Genomic DNA, 27277 nt, shown 5'->3' with positions numbered 1-27277 from the left:
TTCTGAGAAACACCCTTAGCCATGACCTTGGGAGGGACTGACTCCGCTCACCCCGTGCCCCTGAGCCCGTGTCAGCTCTCTGCATTACAGAAGTGAGAGTTGAATTTTCCACATCAGCAAAACCCCATTTTCAGTTGGGAGCTGCCTTGGGATTTGCAGGATCCTAAATAGAAACTGGCAAATGCACAGACGTAACACCAAGAGAAAGCACGGATGGCGTGTTTGTGTAAAAGCCGGTCCTGGACACATGAAGGTCATTGTCAAGTAGCCGGCTCTTGGTCAGCACGGTCAATAGAACTGTCCGCAGCTATGGAAGCTGTAATCTGCACGGTCCAATACAGTAGCCGATAGCCAATGTGGCTATTAAACACTTGACTTGTGGCCAGTACAACTGAGGAAGTGAATCTTGCATTTTATTTAACTTCAAATACTTTAACTATGAAAAGCCACATGCTATTGGATACTGCAGCTCTTGATAATTTTATTCAAATAACTTATCTACCTCTTGTGAAATGAAAACTTGAGAAACTTGCTCCTGGAATAAGCTGCTATAAAACCTGTTCATTGCTGACACGGGTAAACCTCCCACAGTCTGATCAACGTGAAAACATTTTGGGAGTGACTCAATAAGCACATACTAACTTGGAGAAATTTCTACGAAAATCATCTGGCATTGTACTCCCCAATTCAGAATTTGAAGTTCAATTATATTCTACATGCAACCCCTCCCCAACTCCTAAAATAACCACAGAAATACAATACTTAGAACCTGCAGATGGCAAATATTTGTGATAATTCAATATACTGTCTTTCTCAATTTTTGACCTATTTAATACCAATACTTCCTGAATACCTACAGAATGTTAGATTCTGTAAAGGTTACAAAAGGCGCAAGGGACATGATGTCTGCCTTGTCCTGGAATCTGAGTTCTGTGGTGGTTGAAGGAGAGAAAATTATTAAGTGAAGAATGTGAAGATCACACAATGAACAGCTCAGCCCACAGGGTTCCTGAGCCTTCTCATCTTTCTCCTTGATTTGTATGCATTCAAGGACGGTGGTGGGAGACAGAATCACGCTGCCAGGGAGTAAAGAATTAGTGTAATAAACAAGAGTCTTGTTTTACAAGCAGGTGCATTGGCAATTTTCCCCGTAAAATGGCCCCGTGGAAAAGCAAAATGGGAATGTGTTTTTAAAATTTTGCATTTCAGTTCTACTCCAACAAAAATAGGCAGCCAGCCCCCTCACTTTAGGCATATAGTCTTAGAAGAGATGGCATTTTTTTTTTCAGGATCCTTTGAACCATGCTTATATTCAAACTATTTGACAACCAGTAAGGTATGAACACCATGCAATCAGAAAAGATAGTGTGTGGACACCAACCAACCAGAATAGACATTGTATGGGCACCAACCAATCAGAATAGACATTGTATGGGCACCAACCAATCAGAATGGGCAGGGTACCTCCCAAAGCCCTATGTGCCAGCAAATACCCCTTGCATTAACTCCTGATTCATAGGAGGGGGTGCATGGGAGGACCCTAATGGGATTTAAGATCATAAAATATTTTCTAAATCAGCTTATATATAGACTTAATGGGCCAGCAAGCAGGAGTGTTGAGCAATAAGAAACATTAACAGGATGACTTAGTAACTTGAAGGAATTCACTGAAATCTTCACACATTTTGAAAGTCAAATTCTATTTGGCAATAGCATGGTAGGGCATGAGGGGTGCTCAGAGCAGCTGTCAATTACAAACATTATGGAACCCTGCACCAACTAGTGCAGAGTTCCAACAGCAGCCCCACCTCTCAGTGAAATATAAAGGCCCTGAGAAGACCTACATGGAAACCACGTATTTGGAAAAGGCGGCAATTTCCATCTTTTATTCTTAGTAACAACATGTATATTCACTTTAAATGGGGCAAATGCATAATAGGCCAAGACTACCAAGAAGATGTGATTTTGTTTTTACAAACATCTGTTTTGCTTCTTGGAAAATGCTTGATTCCTGGGGATGGGAGAAAAAGGTGAAAGGGTTTAAGGAAGGTGAACTTGCCAGGTATAGAAATAGTCACAAGGGTGTGAAATACAACATATTATAATACTGTAATAAGTGTGGTGCCAGATGGTGCTCACTTTGGGGTGATCACTTCATAAGGTATGTAAGTGTTGAACTACTATCTTGTACACCTGAAACTAATATCATATTATATACCAACTGTAATTGTAAAATAAAATAAAGGAGACTTAAGAGATAATGTAATCAAATACAATGTATGAACCCAGATTAGGTCCTAAACCAAAAACAAACAAACAAACAAAGAGCTAACTATAAAAAAAAAATAACAAGACGATGACAGAAAGTCTAGTACTAAATTACTATTTGATGATGTTAAAGAACTGCTTTCAATTTTTAAAAAAAGTGCTTGATTCCTGAACACTGTGATTCTGTAAACTACCACCTGAATAGTGAAGCTAAGAGAGGTAATGCTAGCTTCTTTGGGTTTTCTCCTTTATTTACTAAAGAACACATTCCCCTGCCCTGGCCAGTATAGCTCAGTGGATAGCGTGTCAGCCCTGGGACTGAAGGGTCGCAGGTTTGATTCTGGCCAGGGGCATGTACCTCGGTTGCAGGATCGATCCCCAACCCTGGCTGGGGCGCATGCGGGAAGCTACCAATCGATGTGTCTCTGTCACATCGATGTTCCTCTCTCTCTGTTTCTCCCCCTCCCTTCCACTCGGCCTAAAAATCAATGGGAAAAAAATACCCTCTGGTGAGGACTAACAAAACAAAACAAAACAAAACAAAACAAAGCAAAACAAGGAACACATTACCCATTTCCAGCTTCATCACAGTGTGTGTGGTATGTGACCTACACCGCCTACAACGCATCATCCACATCTGAGTCATCTGAGGACGTGAGAGCAGCTGATAAGGGGGCAGATAAACATGAACGTCTCCCTGTAAATGCCCAATGAGATACTTCACCAGGGCCTCATCTGCTTGAGAACGTGATCTTATTTGTAACCCGAGTTCTGGCTGTCGGGGCAATGTTAGATGTCTGACAGACCCTCACTTTTATCCGCTTCTTTTCACCGATCCTATGCAATAACGCCCACGGAGTACACAGACAAACATAGAAACTTTATATGATGGAAGGTAATAAAAACTTGTTTAAAGTCATGGCAGGCTATAGACTCGTTGGACCAGGAGTGTGCAGTGCTGAGAAGCATCATCCTATCAGTTTGCAGCTTTGGCTTAGTAACTTTACAGAAGCCACTGAAATCTTGAAACACATGAAAAGTGAACTTCTACGTGGGAAGTTGGGAACAACGGTTCCTTCTCTCACGGAAACATCCATTTCAATGACTCCAACGCCACTGCTTCCAGGTAACGCCGGCGGGCTGGGCCTCGGGAGAGCATGCTGACCCGGTCGTGGTGCCGGTCATCAGCCAAGTGCAGCACCCTCGCTACACTAAGGTCACGTTCCTGGTCACCCTGGGGCCGACCGTGTAAAAGGAGACGTGTGGGCGACTCGTTGGGGCCTGCTGATGGAGATCGGGTTCCTGCAACAGAGGGGAAAGGCTGGTTAAAGAGGCGGAGATCCTGTGCAGGCGCACTGCAGCGGGAGGCCCCACTCGCCAGGTCAGAGAAAATGAGGGTGCAGCGAGGAACCCAAATGTGAACACAGGGCCTTCCTTTACTTAAGTATTTTCTTCTTTTTGGGTTTTTTTGTTTTTGGTTAACCCTTACCCGGAGATATTTTCCCATTGATCTTTTAGAGAGAGTGGGAGAGAGAGGGCAAGACAGAGAGAAACATCGATGTGAGAAGAACACATCGATTGGTTGCCTCCTGTACGCACCCTGACCAGGGCCCGAGCTGGGGAGGAGCCTGCAACCGAGGTACATGCTCTTGACCGGAATGGAACCCGGGACCCTTTGGCTCACAGGCCGATGCTCTACCCACTGAGCCAGACCAGCTAGGGCTACTTAAGTATTTTCAAAAACACACTCTAGAAGTTTCCCAAGTTCAGGACCTAAAGAGCAACCCAAGTCAAAAAATCAACATTGGTTCGTATGAAGGCAAATTCCTGCAAAGATGCACCGCTGTGTCTTCCGATTTTCCTGTGGAAATTATAGCTTTTGTATAACAATATACAATATTTATAACCTTAAAGACACACAGTCCCTCGGAAGGACGGGGCAAAACTGAAGGACCAGCTCCACATTACCACCCATCTGGCTCCATCCAGATGTCACTGCCCCTCTCCTTCTGAAGTGCAATCCCAAGCCACCCACTCATTCCTCGAGGGGCCACGGCCTGTCTGAGGGTGTCGCCCCATTAAAATGCATGCTACCTGCCTTCCTGCCGGCGCTGAGAATGCCAGCTCCGACTCCAGGTGCCGTGGCTGCACCCAGCGTCGTCAATAATGGAGCCGGGCCCCAGGCATGATTTACGTGGCGACGGAACGGCAGTCGGTCTCCAGGATAGAATCACTCCGGCTCCCGGGCTTAATTTACTGCCCCCCAATCCCACGGCACCCAGAGCGGAGGGACCCCTTAGCGAAGCGCTGTCAGATCGGTGCGTCTGTGCGGCTGGGCCGGGGACTCCACTCTCATGGTCTGGCCTCGGTTTTCCCTGCCCGCTGCGCAGACGCAGGCTGTCCACACGCGCCAGGAGTTTATTTATGCCGATCTCCATAGGAGAGGGGCTAACAGGTTTCAGGTTTTCATACTCTCACCCCCCAAACTGACAGGCGCAGCAGAGAAAGACACAGCGTTGCCTAAAATAACCAGAAAAATAAACCGACAGTGAACTGATGCCTGGAAAGACGGGGGGACGGGGGTGGGGTGGGGGAAGGATTGTTTGTATTAAATATTCATCAAGATGAAACCCATTTCCAAGCCCCGTGACTTGGGATAAAAATAAAAGGCGCTTGCCTTCCCGTCAGCTGTCATTTTTAGTGCGGATTTCTAATTGTCTTCACTCGTTTCGTCCTCATGTGCCTGGCGGGAGGTTACACCTGGGTGGGCTGCTTGCTGTTCACCGCCAGAAACCGGCGTGTGGAAGATAACAACCGTGTTATCACTGTAGGCTCGGTCCGAATGGGAATAACCGGGGAGGGAAGTGTGGTGGTGGGCATGTGTCAGTTTTGAACACCTGTCTCTGTTTTTCCTTCTAAACCTCCCTACCAGTGAACGCATGATCCGGGCTCTCTACCGCCTGAGATCCTGTTTCTTTCACGCACACTGAGCGCAGTGTGCCTCAGGCCCCTCTGAAACACGGCCCATGTCCTCCTTGGGCCCAGGGCACAGAGGGAGCTGGCATGCCCCTAGGCCTGGCCCTTTCCTGTACGTGCCTCAGGAGAAACACAGCCCCTGGTACGTCTCAAGTCCAAGTTCCCCAGAGGGCACCTGCTCACAGTGCCGGGGCCCATCCGGCAAAGGCAGCCTCTGGTTAGCGATCAAACATGGGCCTCTTCAGAGCCGCTTGTCCCGAGTGCCCGACTCTAAGCAGGAAAACCCAGCTGTTTAAACAGCCTTCGGAAGTTTCCAGCCGGGCAAACCAGCCCCCCTTCCTTGCACCCTGTCTGTTCCTCCAGGACCCAGAGCTCTGGGCCGCCACGCACGGCTCCCCCAGCACAAGCCTCGCCAGCACTTCAGGAAACACGGGGCTGTTCCCAGCCCTCGGGGCCAGCACGGTGGCCACTGTTGTTTCCGCCGATAGATTATTTAGCTGGTCACATGTCCAAGTAGCTGAAACTTCTTGAATTTCTCTCCCTGTGTGTCTTCAAAACAACACTTGAAGCTTAAGCGGCATCCAGAGTTCCGAAACGTCACTCTCCATTCCTGTTTCCACAGGCATCTAGGGTTCCCCCTCGTCCTCATCTATATTTCAGAGGGGACCCTCCGATTGGACCCTCTTCTGAATCTCCTCCCCGCCTCCCAGCCCCCACCCAAGCCCCCGCACGCTGGCTGGTCGAGTGGAAAGACATGGGACCAAAGGTAACTACGGAAAAGCCACGAAGTAATGGTGGGCTTGAACACGTTCTGGGGTGACCGTGCTTGGCGCTGGGTGGGAGGGACCCCCTTCATCACCCCACGGCCCCCACTCAGGTCCAGGCGTGGGGGTTGACAGGCGACATTCTTCACAGCCTGGCGATGACGCCCCCTCCCCGGCCACCTCTGAGTCAAGAGGCCGGCCCTCTGATAAGGGACCCCCGCACCTCCGCAGCCATCCCTCCCAGCACCAGATTAAACCATCCAGAGAGCAGCCTTGATGGGGAGCCTGGCACCTCTCCATCTTCCTGACACGGGTCTGAGGAAGTGGCCTGAGCTCACGATCTGCCAGGTAGCCTGTCTCCTCTGTGCCGCAGGCCTCACGCACGTCTTCCCGCCTGACTGCCGTCGCTGCCGCTAAAGCATCGCCTGGGCCCTCCTGATAGGCGGTGAGCACCCATCAGAGCTCCGCTTGCCGAAGGCCTGCGAGGCACAGCCCTGCCCCGGAGAGATGTATGGCCTGAGCTGCATCCCCACTCCAGGGAGGACTCTCACAGCCGGAGCCGGAGCCGCGGGGATGCAATGCACATCTATGCCGAGCGAGCGATGGGGCTGCAAGGCAGCGACTCCAGAGAACAGGCCAGCACCCCGGATGTGGCGCCGGCGGGAACCCGTCTGTGAGGCCGGCTTTCCCAGCAGCCAAGAGGGGAGAACGGCCGTTACTGGGGACACCATCGCACGGTTGTAAAAATGCACTTCTCGTTTAAGGTCGTATTTCTCCGGGTCAGAAATGGTTCTGTGACTTCTGTTCTGCCTAACATGATTTTGGATAAAAAGAGCTGTATTTTCTGCACACAAACTGTCATTCATGGGTGCCAACCGACGCTGGCTCTGTGTCAGAAAATTAACATACTGTGTTCCCACCATCCCAAAGTGACCGATTTCTTTACGTGAACGTCCTTCGGAAGGACGGAAACCCCTCAGACCAGCAACATCGACACGCGTGCCTCTCCCAGGGAGTCCAGGCTGGGCACCCCGCTGCACACACAACATCTCTCGGGGGATGTCCAACAGACACCTCAAGATCTACAAGCCCCGCTTAAACTTCTGGTCTTTCCCCCCAAAACCCACTACAGGGGACAAGCAAGGCCACATGTCCTGGCCCCGTTCCCTCCAGGATGGTAGTGGACCCAGAGGTGAGCAAAGGCCACGTTCTCACATCGTCCACCTAAAACAGGCCACAGAAAGCCCAAGAAATCATTGGGTCTGGCCCTGACAAGGCAGTAGGGGTGAGTTAATTAAATGTTTGACCAAATGTAGCAGGCTCATTTTTAAGTTGATAGTTTTGTGTGGTCCTCAAATGATGTCATAAATATCCAAATGGCCCTTGGCAGGAGAAAGGTTCCCCACCCTGACCTAAAACCACAAGGTAAGAATTTTTAAATGGGAAAAAAGGCGGAAAGGTCTGCGTACCTGCTGCGGCGGCCTGCTGCTCGGCGGCGGCCTGCTGCTTGGCTGCGGCCTGCTGCTCGGCTGCGGCCTGCTGCTCGGCTGCGGCTGTGTGGGAAGGCTGGAGCCGGGGGACTTTGCAGGGGGAGATGCCGACTCTGCAACGGAAGGATGGCTTTAGAGTAAGGTGACCAGATCGTCCCGCTTTGGGCGGGACAGTCCCGATTTTTAAAAATTTGTCCCGCGTCCCACGGCGTTTTTAAAAAGTCCCTTACTTTAGAGTGACACGCGACAAAGCCAAGCTGCACAGGCTAACAATTCCGATTTATAGAGAAATGCAATTGTGTTTCATACAGCACCTCTGGCACAAATAATCCTTACCCAGACACAGGCTGTTAGTTTGTTTGTTTGTTTGTTTGTTAACCCTCACCTGAGGACATTTTTCCATTGAATTTCTATAGAGAGTGGGAGGGAGGGGGAGAGACAGAGAAACATCGCTGTGAGAGACACACCCCGACCTGGGCTGGGGATCAAGCCTGCAACTGAGGTATGTGCCCTTGACTGGAATCAAACCCGGGACCCTTCAGTCCGCAGGCTGATGCTCTATTCCCTGAGCCAAACCGGCTAGGGCCACAGACTGTTTTTAAAGTTCCCTGAAGGTCACATCCTTTCAGAACTTAAGTTTTCTAAGGAAACAAAAATATGGCAAACAGGCTGGAAATCAATTCCTTTCTCGACATACTCATGTCATCCAGGGACCAGGTGAATCCACAGCCTTAACTGCTGACCGAGGAAAATAAACAAACACAGGGCAGATGGGGGAGCGAAGCAAGAGGGTTGGTCGGGGCCATGATCCTGGTCAAGCTACTAGATTCGTGGTGCAAAATACTGATGAATAAATATTCGCCCACAGGAAATGCTGCAAGAAGCTGAGGTCAGATTATCAAAGGACACGGTCAATGCTTTGTGGAGGTCTTTAACGTCCAAAGCAGGCCATCTGGAATGTCCATGGGAGGCAGCCTCAGCAAAAAGAAAAGAATGGGGCTGCTGAGAATTAAGTCCTAATTTTAGTCGGGGGGGGGGGGGGGGGGGGGAAGGGGAGGGGAATTGGGGAGAGCTCTCAGTAACACTTGATGAACTTAAAATCTTTCTGTGGAATTTATTTTGCCAGACAACTTTTTAAGACCAGGCCTTCCTCTCCAACTGCTAAGGAGAAGTTTGTCTGCCTTATAAACGGATCTGGGTTCAAATCCTACGCCCGCCTCTTATTAGTGACCGTGCTATTCGGGAAGTCGCCCCACTGGGAGTGTATCCTCTCAAGGTAAGACATCAAGATGCTCAAAAAGACTTCAAAATCGGGGTGCCTCTGTGGACATCCTCCCCGCCCTCTCGCATGGTTCTCGGCTCACCTGCACTGTAGCCATAGTTCTCATTTCCATTTTTTAACTTTGGCTCAAAGGTTTCTTGGTTTGTCTCCACATCTGCAGATTTCCTAGAATTAGACCATTTAAAAAGCATACGTTAGTCAGCGATGGATGTTTAGTTCACACTGCTCCGCCCAGAGCATTCTTGCTGGCTCGTGGGGGGCAGGGGGGAGGGTGATGAGCCTCAGGATGGACACTCACAGCCACCATATGGGGTCTATGGACTCCACTCCCAAGTCAGTTCTCAACCCTCAGAAACCAGTGACCAAATAAAGCAGGTTGGCAAGCTACACACCCTCAGGCCAAGTCCGGCCCACTACCTGTGTTTATAAATAAAGTTTTATTGAAACACAGAACACCCGTTTGCTTACATACTGTCTACGGCTGCTTTCATGTTACAACAGCAGAGTTGAGTAGCTGTGACAGAGAGCATGCGGCCCACATAAGCAAAAGCACTTACTCTCTGACCCTTTATAGAAAAAGCATGCAACCTCTAGAATAAAAGGGCAGCCTCTAAAATAAAGCAGAAATCGGTGTCACTTCCTAGGGACAGGAAGTTGGGCAATAGAAATCCAAAGCTTTGTAAATACTCATGCTTGGCCAGTCAGAAATTATTATAGGGAAATAGTCTAGGATACATGCAAAGATTTGCTTGAAAGAATGTTCATTCATGAGCTAATTACAGTAGCAAGAACTGCGAACAGCCCAGGTGCCCACCCACAGGGGACCAGTGAAACCAGCAGCAGTACAGCTCTGCCATGGAGTCCCACAGGACGGCTGCCTTAAAAGTGCTCGCAGCTACTCCGGACAGCTGCAGGAATGGCAGGAATGTTCCAGTCCCTGCCCTCTCCAACATACAGCAGGGAACCTCCTGCGATTGTCTGCCTGGCCAGTTCCATGTGCCCTAACCCACCCCGGCCCAGGAATCCCAGCAAGACCGCAGCCTGGCTGTCCAACATCCTTGCAGTGTCCTGAGTCCCCAGCCTTGACTCAAAGCAGGAGGGACAACAGTCACGGTGCACAGTGTCCTCTTGTGGAAAGAGTTGCAAATGCCAGACACCGAGCAGAAACCCTCCAATTTCCTGAGAGAGCCAGGAAAAGCCGACCGCACGCCACCTGGTGCATCCCACCCTTCACGTCGCCATTGGAGTCTGCGGTGGCATAGGGGCTTGTCAGAGTTGTCTGTTTTCAGTACCTAATTTTGAGTAGCATAGTCCTAAAACCCTTCAGTTACGGGGTGTGTGTGTGTGTGTGTGTGTGTGTGTGTGTGTGTGTGTGTGTGTGGTGTTGCTGTTTGGTTGTTTTTCATTTGCTTTTAAGAAAGTAGATGTGATTTCCAACGTACCTTAGAGAACTGGATTCTGAAAACAAAACAAAACATGAAATTACATTAGCAAAATCAGGACAGTAATTCTGAAAATAAAGTCTCATCACTTTTTATAGACTCCCCTGAATTTTAACACGTGACTGAATAGTGACCCAGTAGGTCTTAGGTTCCCCTACCCAGAATGATCAAATGGCTTCTACGCATAAGGAAAGAACTCATTCCTCACTATCATAAACATTAATAACCCCTGAATGCCTGAAATATGGCAGGCACCTACTAAGTGCTTAGTGAATACTGCAGTTGGCTAGCAAGATTATAAAGACAGCACTGCCCTGCAGGGGTGCCCCGCATTCCACACCTGCCGCCATTCATTCAGGACCCCCTGGGTGCCGCACCCTGCCAGCCTGTGCAAGGCATTGTCTCACTTAATCGTCACAACAACGCAAGAGGCAGGCGTTAATGCAATCATATTTTTAACAGACTAGACACCACTATATTAGCATTACCGTATTTTTAACAGAGGAGTTAGACTGCTTAAGCACTATACTAGTATTTTTGTAACTCGAAGACAGGGGTCCTCAAACTTTTTAAACAGGGGGCCAGTTCACTGTCCCTCAGACCGTTGGAGGGCCGGACTATAGTTTAAAAAAAACTATGAACAAATTCCTATGCACACTGCACATATCTTATTTTGAAGTAAAAAAACAAAAAAAAACACCCGCATGTGGCCCGTGGGCCGTAGTTTGAGGACGCCTGCTCTAAGATATGCTTTCAATTAATATGTATCAATGGTATCAATTCATACAGTTGTGTTCGCACCCCCCACCCAAAGGCTGTTTAAATTGCTAATGTGTTTACTCAATGGGCTCTTGGGCGGGAGAAAATCGAGAACTTGAAAATGGGGAGTGACAGGGCCACACACCAGCCCCCACTGTCTGTCTCTAAGGCCCGTGTCCTCCACAGCTCTGCTTCCCTGCTTCCACCTTCCATTCATGACACTTTAGATCTAAAAAGCATCCATTTTCCTTATTGTTTAGATGATGTTCTCACTTATTTTCAGTTCTCACAACACCTGCTGATTCACACCCACACTGAACCTCAGAAGCAATCGTACTGAAGGAGAGAGGTGGTCTGGTAATGAGGGCACATCGCTGGCGTCCCATGGGCACCAGGCACTGAGCCCCTCTGCTTGCAGCTGTGACCCACAGCCTCCAGGCCAGCGGAGTGGGGTCCGCAGCCATCCTCAGTCAGCCCCCAGGTAACCAGTCAGAAGTGAGAGTTCTCCAGGCACCAGCCAGGCAGGACATCAGAAATACTTTCAAGAAAATGTGATGTTTACTATTTGCAAGCACAGAAATCATTGTCACGGGCAAGTCCAGGACTCGGCTGGATCCCTTACATTCACATCAAGGTGAGGGGTCGTGTCCACTGTGAGTTACTCCCATCGGGGGCGGGCCTTGTAAGAAGGTTGTCACAGGCCTGCCCCTCACAGGGGGATAAAAACCTCTCACTCTTACACGGGTTTATCATCTCAGAGTTAAATAAAAGATAAATTCTAGGGTGAATCACAGAAATGTATAATACATTCGTTTCTTTGATTCTCACAACTACCCTATAGGTTAAGACTTATTCCCATTTTGCAAATGAGGAAGCTAAGAGCCAGAGAATTGTGGTTCTGCATATGCTCCCGGGGGCCACCGGCACCCCAAACCTTCTTCCTAGGGTGGCGGGGAGCAGACAAAAGCCCGTAGGAAGCAGGATCGAAGCAACCAGGACGTTCTGCGACTCTGCCACAACGGCTGGTGGGGAGTCGTCCCCCAGCACTGAATAATCCTGGTCAGGTCTGAATTAAAGGGCAAGTCACCCAGGAGTTTCCATTTAAATTCCCGTCAATTTTACTGGAGTTGTCCTTCTGTGACTCCCAGGTATAGACAAGCTCCCATCAAAACTGGGCCAACTGGAGTTCAGGAATTCTCACTTTGTTTCCTCGGGAATAAAGTTATATCACAAAATCACTGGCCCAATCACAAACCAGCTCCAGGCAAGAGCAAGGCTAGACCGTGAGGCTAAGGCTAGGCCACACTCTTTATGGCGTATCACGGTGCCGGGCACTCACCCACAAAGCCCTCATCCAATGGCAGTCCGTGTTCATAAAATTAAAACGCAATTAAACCAACATGGAGCCTAACTTTAAAATTCCCATTTTAAGAAAAATGACTTCCTCGATGTGGGGTTGGGGAACGAGAAGAGATGTATATGCGTAACCCATGGACGTGGGCAATAGGGTCCTGAAAACCTGGGGGTGTGGGGGAGGGGCCGGGGGAGGAGGGGGAAGTGGAAATATCTGTAATACTATCGACAATAAAAAATATGTTAAAAAGAAAGAAAGAAAAATGACTTTATTGTAGAAAATACTCAAATAAAAGTAGGTGAAGGTTTTTAGAGACAAAGATAAGCATGGAGACCCATCAGCACTTGCAAAGTCCTGAGCCGTCCACATGCCAAAGACTGATTTCTGACGTCACAAGCCCACCCCAGTGTGGAGCCTGACCCCCAAACGAGACCACTGCTTCCATGGAACTGGGGGTAGCTCCAAAGACCCCATTCGGAAGAAATGTGTAATGATGTTTATTAATTTGATTTGTGCTATTTCGGTTAACAGAGGGCCTTTGATTTTTCTTTCTACCACTATGTCAACATTCACCTACAAAGGAAGACTTGGAATTCTACAAAACAGAAAACACTTTAGGATTAGTCAGTGCTGGGATAGGTAGGTATTATTCTAGAAAGAAAAAAAAAAAAAAAAAAACATGGCACCTAAATGACACAGCACAGTAGCCTTACGTCCTTGCAGATAAGCACACAAATCAGTCAGTGTCTTTAAATGTGGGGAGACTGTCCCCCTGCACCCGGCCCCCAAGGAATGGCTTCCTTCCTTAAGAACGTGCGTCCCCCGCTGCCAATTTCACACGGTTCCTTTCACGGGCTGCGAAAGCCAGTGTACTTTGAGGAAAAGCTGAGGAGCTCGTGAACTTCAACTGTAGGTACCAAAAGTTTAAAATATATACAAATCCATAGGAACAAAAAGTTACCTGTTTTCTCTCTCCGAGAGACACAACAGCAGCAGAAGATTACAATCAGAACAATGATCAGGATGAAAAGCAATGAGAAAGACACTGCGAGCAGGACTATGGCCCAGGTAGGCAGTGAGGCGCCCAGTTTATCAACACTGCCTGTAAGGTCGAAAGAGAAAAAAAAAGCAAAACACATTTTAGTGATGCTGGCCCCTGTCTGGGGCGTGACACCCCTGGTTCTGCCACCCTATAGGTTAGATTACGTTCCCGGTACTGTTAGAGCCATCGGCCCGCTGCAGCGAGGTGCCACGGCCCACTTCCCTTCCGAGTGCGGGTACCAACCCTTGACAGCATCTTCCGTTACAATCCTGTTGCCGCCGGTGGACACCTGCTTAGTAACACTGAGCGCCCCTCCCGCGCCTGGGACTTAGGTGAGACTGCGCCAGGCAACAGCACCCGATTGGAATAACGATCCTCCTGCTCCGACCGCCTTTATTTAGTCAAGAGATATTCAGTGAGCCCAGCCGGCGTGGCTCAGTGGTTGAGCGTCGACCTATGAACCAGGAGGTCACGGTTCGATTCCCGGTCAGGGCACATGCTCGGGTTGTGGCCTCGGTCCCCAGTGAGGGGTGTGCAGGAGGCAGCCGATCCATGATTCTCTCTCATCATTGATGTTTCTCTCTCTCTCTCTCCCTCTCCCTTCCTCTCTGGAATCAATAAAAATTTTAAGAAATATTAAAAATAAAGGCTTGGTGAGCAGCTACTGCTGGACAAGACCGGAGACGGACCCTTGGCTCTCGCTTCCATGTCCCCACCTGCCGAGAGCTCAGCGTCCACAGGAAACGAGGACGATTGAGGGAGGGTCACTCGGGAAGGAACTCGGTGCCAAGCCTTCACTCCAGGGCCACCCAGTCCCCACCCACGAATTCACTTCCCACGTAGCAACTGCTCTTCCCACGGCTTTTCGGGGCCAACTTCCTTGGTCCTTTCTGCCCTCCTGTTTTGTCCAGTCCTCCTGGATGGGGGAGGGAAAGGCTAGGGGCAGCCCTGTGGAGTGGGGGGAGAAAGGCTGGGGGCAGCCCTGTGGAGTGGGGGGAGAAAGGCTGGGGGCAGCCCTGTGGAGTGGGGAGAGAAAGGCTAGGGGCAGCCCTGTGGAGTGGGGGGAGAAAGGTTGGGGGCGGCAGGGCGGGCAGGAAATGAAAGGGGGTGGAAAGAGAAGGAAGGAGAGAAGAAAAGCCAACTTGATTTGCTACAGCCACGCCTTAGAGCTCTCCAACACACATCCTGCGGCTACCTACATTCACATTTAAATTAAGTAAAATTATACACAATTCAATGCTCAGCGCCTCAGTCCCACTGGCCACATTGTATGGGCTCGGGTGCCACAGATCCAGAACAATGGCCTCCATCCTGGAAAGGCCTGTTGACAGCGCCCCCTGGCGCCGCGCTGTGGGAACTGCACTGATGAGCCAAAGAGCCTGGACCGCTTCCCTATGGGAACCCAGTGCAGTCAGACTACACTGCGCTTCCTCTGTTTAAGTGTGAGCTGCGGGTCAGTGAAGGCTGCCGTCCACCCTGCGTGCCTAGGGCTATCTCAGTGTAAATGCATGCCATCTCATTAGCTCCTAGTCATTAGAAAATGTTAAAGCAACAGACTTCCGAGGAAGGAAGATAAGGTTTGCTTTTAAATAAATGAAGCTTCGCCCGGCCAGTGTTGTTCAGTGGTTGAGCATCGACCTATGAACCAGGAGGTCACAGTTCAATTCCCGGTCAGGGCACATGCCTGGGTTTCAGGCTCGATCCCCAGCGGGGAGTGTGCAGGAGGCAGCTCATTACTAATTCTCTCTCATCACTGATGTTTCTCTCCCTCTCTCCCTCTCCCTTCCTCCCTGAAATCAATAAAATATATTTTTTTAAAATAAATCAGCCCTAGCTGGTTTGGCTCAGTGGATAGAGCGTCGGCCTATGGATTGGGGGGTCCCGGATTCGATTCTGGCCAGGGGCACATGCTCAGGTTGCGGGCTCGGTCCCCAGTGGGGGGCGTGCAGGAGGCAGCCGATCAATGATTCTCTCTCATCATTGATGTTTCGATCTCTCTCTCCCTCCCCCTTCCTCTCTGAAATCAATAAAAAAATTAAAAATTAAAAAATCAATCAATCAATCAATGAAGGTCCCATAGGGTGGTCTCTGGGCCTCGTGTCAGTGGGACCTCTGAGCTCCCTTTGGCCTCTGGTAACAGCTCTTGCCCCCACCAGGCTGTTCAGAGACTCAAGAGATGCTCGTGAGATGCTGAGGACACTCGGGGATGGTGCACATGTTCGAGACAGCTGTGGTCACCCTCCGTGCCGTCGGATGGAGACTGTTTACACGCTGCAGCTGGACCACAGGAGGAGCTTTCGTGGTAAGCGAGGCAGCTCAGGTTAAACATGAAGGTCCGGCTTAAGATTCCAGAGACAGGCTTCCAGTTCACACTGGAAACAGTCACCACGCGGCTGCCTCACCGAGCGCGCCCGCTGGAGAGAACTGTCAGCGTGCCCAGCTGCTGCCCACCGGCCTGGACACGGTCACCTTCGTCCTGACACCACCTAGCACAGAGATGGCTCACCCTCCGGGAGGACCTGTTCAAAGAAAGGGAAGGGCTACCTGGCGGGGGTTGGTGACCAAATCGCGGAAGGGAGTGGGCGGTATTGTGACCTCACGCACACCCGTGTCCCTTCGTTCAACCACCAGGTTCAGCCAGGTGATGCCTGCACGCCCCTGAAAGCCCCAGTGTCACTAGAGCGGCAGCGGTGCCCACGGCTCCTGCCTTCCCTCCCTATTTTGTGACCACACTCATTTGGGAGTAAGCCAGCCCTGGCTGCACACCTAGCAGAGGCCGGCGCTCTCCCTCTGCCGCCGTGGAGCCCAAAGAAGGGCGTGGCGTGTGTGCCGGGAGGAGGTGTCATCTGGACGAGAGCTTCGCAGGAGAACCCTTCATGTTTTAATAATAATGTTTAATTTATCAGATCTGACAAATATACACTGAGTGGCCAGATTATTATAATCTCTGAACACATAATAATCTGCCCACTCAGTGTGTGTGTGTGTGTGTGTGTGTGTGTGTGTATGTATATGTATGTATATATATATGTGTATATCTATATATATATATAGATATATATATATATATTAGAGGCCCGGTGCATGAATTCGTGCATGGGTGAGGTCCGGCCAGCCTGGCCAGGGGGAGGGGACATGGGCGGTTGGCCGGCCTGCCTGCTGGTCGAACTCCTGGTCGAGGGGACAATTTGCATATTAGCCTTTTATTATATAGGATATACACTGAGTGGCCAGATTATTATGCGTTCAAAGATCATCATAATCTGGCCACTCAGTGTATGCATACACATATGCCTACACAGCATGGAATTCTTAGTAGGAAGCTAATTTTCAAATGAATACACTGACAGTGGATTAAAAGAAAAATAAGTAGTAGTCCTATGTTGATAAATCAAACATGGTGACGGTGGCCCCAAAACACAGAATCTTGGAATGAGCTCATCCTTAATCCAGCCGCTTCGCCTTGCAGATGAATCGCATGGGACAAAGAGACTGGGTACAGCGGTCAAGGGCACTCAGAGCAGGGGCTGGACTCGCGTGTCTCCGTTCTGCCCCGCAGCATGTCCAATACGGACTACCCCTCCTGGGGAAGACACAGCCCGGGTCTCACAGGGAACAGGGTGTCCGGGCGGACGCCGCCCTGACAAGGGCCTCTAGTGAAGGGTGGGTGTGATGGCTCAGGGGAGGCGGCCTGGGCCCCCTGGAGAGGGTGAGGACCCCCTGCGCGACCCACCAACGCAGCTGAGGGAGATGATCTCCCCGTTCACACGGCTTGCCTTCCTCCCCACGTCCCTCCCCCGGCTGCTGCTCCTCAGGGCTGCGCTGCTGAATTTGCGGTGTGAGCAGCCTCCGAGGGAGGCTGTCCTTCCCCATCTGTGGAGGAAAGGAAATAGCTCTTCCCAGACGCTCTCCCAGAAACGCTCAGGCTCCAAAAGGGCGCGCACAGCTTCTCCAAACCAACTGGGTGGACACAAATGTCACCGCAGCACCTGCGGGCCAGAACGGACCCCGAGGGACCCGGAGGATCTGCATCGGTGAAAGCGATGATGACACCCCCTCCCTGCTGTCCTGTGGCTCTGAGGCAGGGACTGCCCTCTGGGCGCTGAACCCGCTTACTCCTCACACCAACAGCAGCCCTCAGGCAGGTCTTACCGTCTCGGTGTCACGGATGAGAAAACGGAAGTGACCTGACCAAAGTCCCAGAGCGAGGGAGCAGGCCAGCTGGCTCTGAGCCCAGGCTGCCTCGGGTCCCGAGCTGGGCCACGACGTTTGATTTATCAATAGAGGATGTTTCTCTTTCTTTCCGTCCATTGTCAGTGTGTTCATTTTAAACATCGGCTTTACATTTGGAGATTTTCCAGCTCAGCGGTCCCCCACCCCGACTGCCTAGTAAAGTCATTTGGGAGCTTTCGTTAAATGCCAGTTCCCAGGCTCCGTGCAGACCAATGAAATCAGAGCCTGCGGGGCGGGTCCTTCTGTGGTGAAGTCCTCCCTCCCCCCTCACCCCCCGAGACGGACAGGCAGCAGCAGGGAGAGCGTCGGCCCTGTTCTCCTCCCGCTCGGGTTACAGGCAGGACAACTGAGCCACAGGTCAGGGACTTGTCCGCAGTCACACAGCCAGGGAGTGCCAGCGCTACGCACGACTCGGCCTGACCCTCCAGCCACCCGCCTCTGCCTTTGGAATTGCCACTGTTCACAAAGCTAAGGTGGTCACAGGAGCCACTCCATTCCACAGGATGCTCCTGCGTCCTGCAAAGACCGCTTCGTTCTAACATCTCGCAGCCCAGACTTTAGAGCAGGGGTCCTCAAACTTTTTAAACAGGGGGCCAGTTCACTGTCCCTCAGACCGTGGGAGGGCCGGACTATAGTTTAAAAAAAACTATGAACAACTTCCTATGCACACTGCACATATCTTATTTTGAAGTAAAAAAACAAAACGGCAAAAACACCCGCAGGTGGCCCGCGGGCCGTAGTTTGAGGACGCCTGCTTTAAAGGAAGAGACAGCCACCCAGGCGGGCAGGCGGGCTGATGGGGCTGCTCTCCAGGCGGGCACGGGAGGGCTTTCGGCTGCACGTGTCTGCGGTGCTGGGAGCTCGTATTGCTTCTGGAATCGAGAAAATCGATTTTTGGAAAACATTGGCAGTAGCCCTTTCCTTTAGAAAAATCAATGCGTGCTTCCTACAACTTTCTGCCTGGAAGAAGGAGGCTTCCTAAGCCGCCACTGGCAGTCTTCACAGGCGTCCCTCTGGAAATGAACACAAATTCCTGGCATTTTTATTCCTGGCATTTTTAGGACATGGGGGTCAGGGCTGATGCAGGTCCAACTCCCTTCTGGACTGGCTGGGAACGTGGGGGGCTCCTGGAGCCTTCTTGTCGCCAGCTCCCCCAGCCACTAAAACTTACATAAAACACACACCATGCGGCCAGCCACCAGCTGCTCTGGAACCTGATGAATAATTTAGAAACAAATTACCCTTTTCCAAACGAGCCCAATAAAGTAAGACTCATGGCGAGGCCCCCACTGCGGCCCTCTGTGAGGCAGAAGGGACTCCAGCTGCTCTAACTGAGGCTGCTCACTTCCCTCGTCCTGGTCTAGGAAGGATTCCGCTGGACGAAAGCCGATGGGGGGAGCTGAGTGCCCTCGCCCTCCCCTCCCCCCCACCCCCACAGAAAACCTTTGCAGGCAACTCAGCGCCCTAATCCATGTCCATGGGCACCATCCATCAGACAGGAGCTGCTGGCTGCATTATTCCTTTTTTAAGATGCGTAGTTTAGACACAGTCGATTTCATTCCATTTGGTGCTGATGGGACTTGTTTTCAACCTGCCTATTCAAAGCCCGGGCCATTCTATATCATATTTAAAGAGCTTAAAGCAAGTCGGGGTGGCTGGTCGGAGACATGGAGGGTTGGGCTAGGACAGGGGAAGGCGGTAGGAGTTGAACATCCTACGGGGCCAAGTGCTCAAAAACCAACCGGGACGTGTCAGAAGGACGCCAGAGCCAAGCTGAGTGTCAAAGTAAATAATTTGGGAGCAAAATTACAATGTAATGAATAAAAATGAGTCCACACTAAAACTGCTTTTAGGAAAAGGAAGGAAAGGACAGGGAAGTCTTTTCTTCACAGAGGAATGCCAACTCGTAAATACGGAAAAATGAGGAAACCAGGAAATCGCTCTTTCACAACCACCAACCAATAACTGCTTCGGGCAGAGACCTATCGGTGAACGGAAAAGCTATCGGGTGAAAGAATACTGAGAAACAAGAAATCCACACAGTCTCCCACATTGTGTGTTCATTATAAAGGCTAAAGGCACCTTTACAATGAAGGGTCTCCACCTTCGCCAAAGGATCAAACTCACTATCAAGGAGAGAGAAAATTGGCCTCATGTGCCCATATAACTTCAGCCATGTCCTGGCAAAAATGTCTAGCTTAAATCAAAGTGAGCTGGGAAAAACTCTGGCAAATCTATTGAAGGGCATCTTGCAAAAATTACCTTTCAAAAATGTTTATATCAGGAAAGACAAAAAGGGTGGGTGAACGGCTGAAGATGAAAGGAGACTTAGGAATATCTGACAGTCAGTGCTTGGCCTGTGACTGGATATTGGTTTGGGGGGAATTGCTATAAAGGACAAGTGGGTAAATTTGAATATGGACCATACATTGTGTAATAGTCCTGTATCAATGTTCAATTTCCTGTCTGCCCCTGCATTGGGGATACATACACTGGCCGTGTTCTCATGAACCACATGCTGAGGTATTTAGGGGTAAAGTGTCTTCAACAACTCAAATCACTCAGCAAAAAAAAGAAAAAGAAAGAAAAGCGGAGAGAAAGAAGCAAGTGTGACAAAATGTTAACATTTGTTGTGTCTAGGTATTCACCGTCCTGTTCTTGCAACTTTTCTGGGGTTTTTTAATTTTCAAAGTAATAAGCTGGAGGGAGAGAAGCAAGCTAGCTGAATTCCAGCTTCCTCTTCTCATAGAGTCTTGCTGGGAACTAACCTAAGTTCCTTTCCATTTCAGAAGCTGAAATTAATTTACCTTGACTTAAAAATCAAAGGGACGCCAATTTTCGTGTCCTTGACTCTCAGATGCACTGAGGTGCACCAGAATCCGGTCACAGACCTGGCAGCCCTGGTCCCCAGGCCTGTTGGCAACACCAACTGGCACAGATACCACTGCTCCCTGCGGACGGGGCGTGCTGTCCGGCCCCTCCGCTCCGTCTTCTCCCTGACCTGTATTCGCTCATGCTTTCATTTCTGTTGGCCGCCTGGTCTCTGGGGCATCTGAGCTGGAGACAGAGACAAGGGCCTGACGTCAGGGCGAGCTTGTGTGGGATTGCACTGGGGTCAGTCCCTGCAGGACACAGTGCCACTCGTGCTGACCACAGCTGGGCTCTGAATGGCCTTTCACAGCTCACAGGGACACCATCTCTTACAGGCTGAATTGTGTCTCCTCCCCCGCCCCCCAAATTCATGTTAAAGTACTAACTCCTAGTACTTCAGAATGTGACCTTATTTGGGAAGAGAGTATAGAAGATACAGTTTAGTTATGGTGGGGTCAGATTGGATATAGAATGGGCCCTAATCTGATATGACTGGTGCCCTTATTTTTAAGAAAGGAAATTTGGACACAGACGAGCACACAGGGAGAATACCACGTGAAGACGAAGGCAGATATCAGAGTGACGCGTCCACAAGCCAAGGAATGCCAGGGATGGCCAGCAACCACGAGAAGCGAGGAGAGAGACCTGGAACAGATGCTCCCTCACGGACCTCAAAAGGAACCAACGCAGCCCAGCTGGTGTGGCTCAGTGGTTGAGCGTCGACCTATGAACCAGGAGATCGAGGTTTGATTCCAGGTCAGGGCACATGCCCAGATCTCAGGCTCGATCCCCAGTAGGGGGTGTGCAGGAGGCAGTGATCAATGATTCTCTCTCATCATTGATGTTTCTATTCTCTCTCTCCCTTCCTCTCTGAAACCAATAAAAATATTTTTTGAAGGAACCAACTCTGCTGACACCTTGACTTCAGACGTCCAGACTCTAGAACTGTGAGACAATCCACTGCTGTTAGTTAAGCCACCCGCTTACACTTGGTTTCCTCAGCCCCAGGTTACTCCTCCAACCTCCGAGTGGCTGCTCACACAGGGGCGGGCAGAGTTGACAGGGGAGCATATTCTGAAGGCAGACTGGCAGGGTCACCTCCCACCTTTTACTAGCTCTAGGGACGTGGGCAAACTCCAGGCAACGCTGTGTCCCTGTCTCCTCACCTTTACCACAGGAATAGCAGCCTCCACGCAGAGGGTCGTTGTGCGGTGAATCTGGTTAATATGTGAGAGGTTTAAAGCAGGTCCTTACTCGGTAAGCGCTATGTGGTGCTGTTTATTATTGTTGTTATTGCTATCATCATCACCATCACCTTGCTTTGGCTATAGCTTTGTTCTAAACTTTGACAGATCTTACGGGAAGGAGTTTTCATGCTAGGAAAAGCCCTGGCCACCCGATGACCTGGTACAGCCCAGCACTTCTCTGGGCCTGCCTTTCTCTCATCTCGTATAAAATGAGGGTGTTCACGTCTGTCTCCACAGACAGAGCAGCGTTGGCGATTTTCGCTCATTCTCACTGCTTCTCTTGTGACCTAGATTTCCAGATGTACGTGTCCAGCCCCGATGTTTCTCTTGGGCTCTAAGGCCTAAAGAATCAACTACTGCCCTAGCCGGTTTGGCTCAGTGGATAGAGCATCAGCCTGTGGACTTGAAGGGTCCTGGGTTCGATTCCGATCAAGGGCATGTACCTTGGTTGCGGGCACATCCCCAGTAGGGGGTGTGCAGGAGGCAGCTGATGGATGGTTCTCTCTCATCGATGTTTCTGACTATCCCTCTCCCTTCCTCTCTGTAAAAAATCAATTAAAATATATTTTTTTAAAAAAAGAATCAACTACTTCCCAGGCATCTCTTCTTGGATGGCCCCCTCCCTCATGAACTCTCTCTGTCCAACACTCAACACCTTCTCTCCCAAACTTCAGTGCCCCTCTGTGTCTTCTGTCTGCAAGTTACCAAGCCTGAAACCCTTGGTATCACCCTATTCTCCTCCTTCTCTTCTTCCCCGTACTCACTTACTCACCCGTTCCATACATCTCGCTCCTTAAATATCTCGTGCAATTATCCCCATGGCTTCGGGCATTTCCTCTCACGTAGAGTACCTACCGCGACCTCATTTCTTCCAGCTTTACCTGCCTCTAGCCCCACCTGTCACAGACAGCCAGGGCAAGATGTCATTTGTTTATAGCTTTTTAAAATATAACCTATTCCAGAGCCATAGTGTGGAATCTCAGAGGGAAGGCGGGGGGGGGGGGGGGGAGGGAAGAGATGAACTAAAGAACTTGTATGCATATTTGCATAACCCGTGGACACAGACAATGGGGTGGTGAAGGCCTGAGGTGGGGGCTAGAAGGGATGAATCGGGAAAAAGGGGGACCTATGTAATGCTTTCCAAAATAAATATTTAAAAAATGAAACCTTACAATCCCACTAAGATTGGGAGGAATCTGAGAGCGCCGGGCATCCTCCTCGCATGTTAGAAGAGCTTGCTTCATTCGGGCGCAGGGATAGGATCACACATGAACAAAGGGTAAAAACTGGAGAAAAACGTGGAATTCAAGTATTTATCTCTGAACTTGATGCTGTTTCATGCTACTAATTGTCGAGATCCTTAGTGATGTTTCATCTGTAAGTGGATACTTGAAAGATGGGATTTTAAATCAAGTAGCACTGCAGGGTCATGAAGCTGACACTCTCTAAGTCATTTGTCTCCATTCCTACCTCAAATCAAGATCCCTAAACATCGAAATTAGGCAGCAGGGCATATAAAACATGAGTATGCAATAATAACCTGCTTTACGTAAAGCAAAGAGTCTTCACTTACCCAAGTGAGGCGGAGCCACAGTAAGGTTTATTGTGCGAGAATCGCGGGCCTGCAGCCCCTTCATTTCAGCCACGCAAGTCAGATTCCCACTGCCTCTCGGCGTCAGAGCCAGGATGCTCAGGACACTTGCAGGGTCGTCCGGCACCAGAACGGAGTGAAAGCTTGAATCGCTCACGGGGACACCGATCTCCCAGGAAAGTTCCGGGAGCGGGATCCAGCCCACCGCACGGCAAGTCACATTACAAGGTTCATCCTCAATGACTACAAGACTGTCAGTGGGAACGAGCAATTTCCCCACAACTAAAGAAGAAAAGAGAAACATTCTGAAGGAATGGCCACGCCTCTCTGTTCCAGGTCTGCTTTCAGTTTTTCTTCAATCACATTGCAGAAGTACTACCCCTGAACCCAGAGTGGCCGTGGCCGTGGCCGTAGTGGGAAACCTTCATGCAGCTTCTATCTGTGTCTTTACTTGGACTTTCCAGACCCACAGAAGAAAGTGAGATTGCTCCCCAGAAACATAATTCCAGAGACATGAATAAAAATCAGGGTCCAGAGCAGTCTAAATTATATGGAAAAGAGAGGACAGAGGTGGCTGCCATGGGGGCTAGACAGTCACTAAAGTTGTCCTGAGCTGCCTGGGAGCCAAAGCAAAAAGGGAAATAACCTTTACCTTCTTTTCATTGTAAGGTGGACACATCATGATCAGTCAGATTCTCTCTTTGTTTTTTTTTTTTTTTTGAGGGGATGGGGGAGAGGCAGTCCATATTTTTAAACATAACTTCCTATGATAGGTCTTAAAATATTTTTCTAGTTAAACATTAAATCAACATTAAATCCAACAGAATTAAAGAAATAACTACCCTCAATCACAATCAGAATATATTGCTCAGATACATTTTTATCTTTATTTTTATCAGATAAATTTTTTAAAGTTCTATGGAGGATCCACTCCCATATGCCAGTGTCAATGCTAGAAATAAGCCATCTGAAGGCAACCCTGGTGTGTGCCAATGTCACCAAAATCACCTGAGGTCGGCCCGGTAGATAGAGACAGCCTTACGGAAACATAGATGCAATGAAACATTCCAGTTAAAGTAGTCGAAACTCCCAGCCGCATAATATAAGGGAAAGAACACTGGACTAAGAATCAAAACCTCTGCCCACAATCCTGACTTTGCCACAACGTTGGCATCGCCTCGCGCAAGTCACTGAGATTTCCAGGCTGTTTTCTGCCCATCAAATGAGATGATTTGACTAGATTAGTGGTTTCCAATCCTTATGGCTTCCATACCTTAAACTCTCTTACAGATCCTTGAGCACTCCAAAGGCCTTTGTTTATATGGGTTATATCTATCAAGACTTACCATGATGGAAATTAGAATTAAATATGTGTTTCTTTTTCTTTTTTTTAATATATTTTATTGATTTTTTACAGAGAGGAAGGGAGAGAGATAGAGAGTTAGAAACATCAATGAGAGAGAAACATCGATCAGCTGCCTCCTGCACAGCCCCTACTGGGGATGTGCCCACAACCAAGGTACATGCCCTTGACTGGAATTGAACCTGGGACCTTTCAGTCCGCAGGCCAACACTCTATCCACTGAGCCAAACCAGTCAGGGCTGTGTTTATTTTTCAATATTCAAAAATAATAATAATAACCCCTCATGTTAATAGAGATTAATGTATTTTTATAAAAATGCCTACATCCTAAACGGAAAGAAATGAGCAAAAAGAGTGATACTGTTTTATGTTTATGCAGCCTCTTCAGTCCCTGGCTGGACTCTCATCTCCTCTGTATCCCATCTGTTGTGATAGATTGCTTTGTTTACATTTTACAAAGAAAATCTGACTTCACAGAGATATGCTGAAGCAGTGAGGAGCATGCCTAGGCTTTCCAGATAACCATGGGCATTCTCTGATACTGCACCCAAACTTGACAAGCAGTGGCTTCTGGGAGGTCGGCTGCGCTGTGGAATCTGAAACTATATAAAGAAGCCCTCATGGTCAGTGATGTTAAAATCCACTGTCCGTCTGGCCCTTTGAACGGCTCTCTTTGCCCTTTCACATCAGTCCCTTGGAAACGGCTGGTCCACTGAGTTACACAACCCTCCCCAGTGTGCAGTGGAGAACTCCTTGTTCACACGTGAGAGCAAGAGTGGGCGTGGCACCGAATGTCTTAGTATTGTTCTGAAAACAGTTGTGACTTCACAGACCACCCCAAAGGGCCTGGGAGATACCCAGGAGATCCCAGACGAGACTGAACTGGATCTGCTCTGAAAGCTCCATCCGAGGACTCAGAAATGCTCCATTTCTAGACTCTTCTTTCCTGAATAGTCCCTTGGAGCAAGTAGAGCACCTTTGCTAGTGATAGGACTACTGTACACGCAGCAGTGAGAGAGCACCCGATGGGTCCCTCAAGGCCAAAGGGTTTGTCTTTGTTCTTTTTGGCTTGTTCATTGCTTCATTCAGTGGAGAAGTTTAGGCTGGCAGAAACCGGGAGGAATGGTACTGGCTCACTTAATAACAGAAGAAATTGGCCCTCAAAACACAAGAGGTCTAGAGTGTGGTGTGTGATGAATGGGTGGACGGGGAAATGCAGAATCTGAAGGAAGCATTTGCTTTTTCTGTGCATATTTCTGACTCAACTCTCCCATTGGCTTTCATAACCCTTTACAGTAGGTGATAGAACATTTTACATAGATCTTTGGATGACTCAATATGGAGTTACATAAGTTCTCTGTTTTTCTTGTTGATACTTGAAGAGAACAAAGTGATAACTTTAGATAACTTACTTTCAAGATAAATTGGATGCTTCCTCTTTTTTTCAAAATTCTTGAAAGAGACCTTATTCTCACAGAGCATTATCCCTCTGGGAAGAAAGTACCATTCAGACCAGTGGAACCAGGCTCAAAGGATCAAGTTCAGTTCTGTTCTACGGGGTCCTCTGTTTTACAGGGTCCGTGGGGAAGACTTTAACTTCCCAAGACATGCATTCTTCTATTTATTTTCAAACTAAAAGCTACAGTCATTATTAACTTGTAAAACTGCATGCCTGAAGACACTTTATAGATGTACAGCTTTGAGAAGAGATGCTATAAATCCACATAGACTTAGGCATTGGATATGCCAAACACACAGTAGTAATAGGTCATGCCTTGGTCCTGTTTCCTTGATCCAGGAGTGCTCCCTCCTCTCTCTTGTCCCCATGTTGCATCTCCAGACCTTTGAGGCACATCGCCAATGGCCCCTTCTCTCTGGAGTCCTCCTTGAAGACTACCGATTCTCTCGCCTCCTTCCCAATTCGAACGTGAGTTGTCTCCCTGCCAATGCACTTGCCAGCGTCTGCGTGCACCACTGTGGTTCATGCACTTGCATGAGCCTCTCTTCTCCTAAGGGCCTAGAGAGCGGACTGTGTCTTACTTAGTCTGTTCACCTCTGAGTTCCCCTTAAATGCCTAACCCAATGGCATGCTCCTACTGGGGATGCAATAAATAATAGCGATGGCCCTAGCCAGTATGGATCAGTGGATAGAGCGTTGGCCTGTGGCCAGAGGGTCCCGGGTTCAATTCCGGTTGAGGGCACGTGCCTTGGTTGCAGGCTCCTCCCTGGGCCTGGGGCCTGGTCAGCTTATGCAGGAGGCAACCAATCAATGTGTTTCTCTCACATCGATGTTTTCTCTCTGTCTTTCCCTCTCTATTCCACTCTCCCTAAAACTCAATGGAAAAAATATCCTCAGGTGAGGATTAAAAAAAATAATAATAATAATAAAAGTAATAGCAAATGACTATCTGGAGATTGCAATGAGCCTGGTGCTGTTCTAAAGACTTTACATAGACGATCCTCATCTGATCTTACAACATCCCTATGATGAGGAAACTAGGGCACCAGGTCACGAGTGGCATGCCCACGGTCACACAGCTATCGGGTAGTAAAGCTGCAACTTGAACCCGGCAGTGGGGCACCTGAGTCTGCACT

General features: G+C 49.2%; 1 protein-coding gene across 3 annotated transcripts in view; it reads right to left on the bottom strand.

Moving 5' to 3' along the window:
- Positions 1-3127: 3127 nt before the first annotated feature.
- IGSF5 (immunoglobulin superfamily member 5) overlaps positions 3128-27277 on the bottom strand; it is a 35522-nt gene continuing 11372 nt past the window's right edge. For 2 of the 3 annotated variants that reach the window (XM_054710724.1, XM_054710734.1), the window contains exons 4-9: positions 23302-23601; positions 13297-13437; positions 10223-10238; positions 8863-8945; positions 7478-7611; positions 3128-3570 (exon numbers count right to left, since the gene is read on the bottom strand). In XM_054710724.1, coding sequence (XP_054566699.1) covers positions 3475-3570; positions 7478-7611; positions 8863-8945; positions 10223-10238; positions 13297-13437; positions 23302-23601 — 770 coding nt within the window. In that variant the 3' untranslated portion in view covers positions 3128-3474. The remainder of the gene's footprint in view (positions 3571-7477; positions 7612-8862; positions 8946-10222; positions 10239-13296; positions 13438-23301; positions 23602-27277) is intronic. The other variant, XM_054710740.1, reaches the window with a different exon arrangement.

This window comes from Eptesicus fuscus, chromosome 3 (genome assembly GCF_027574615.1).
Source record: "Eptesicus fuscus isolate TK198812 chromosome 3, DD_ASM_mEF_20220401, whole genome shotgun sequence".
In the NCBI taxonomy this organism is placed as follows: Eukaryota; Metazoa; Chordata; class Mammalia; order Chiroptera; family Vespertilionidae; genus Eptesicus; species Eptesicus fuscus.
This window is presented reverse-complemented; position numbering and strand designations above follow the sequence as displayed.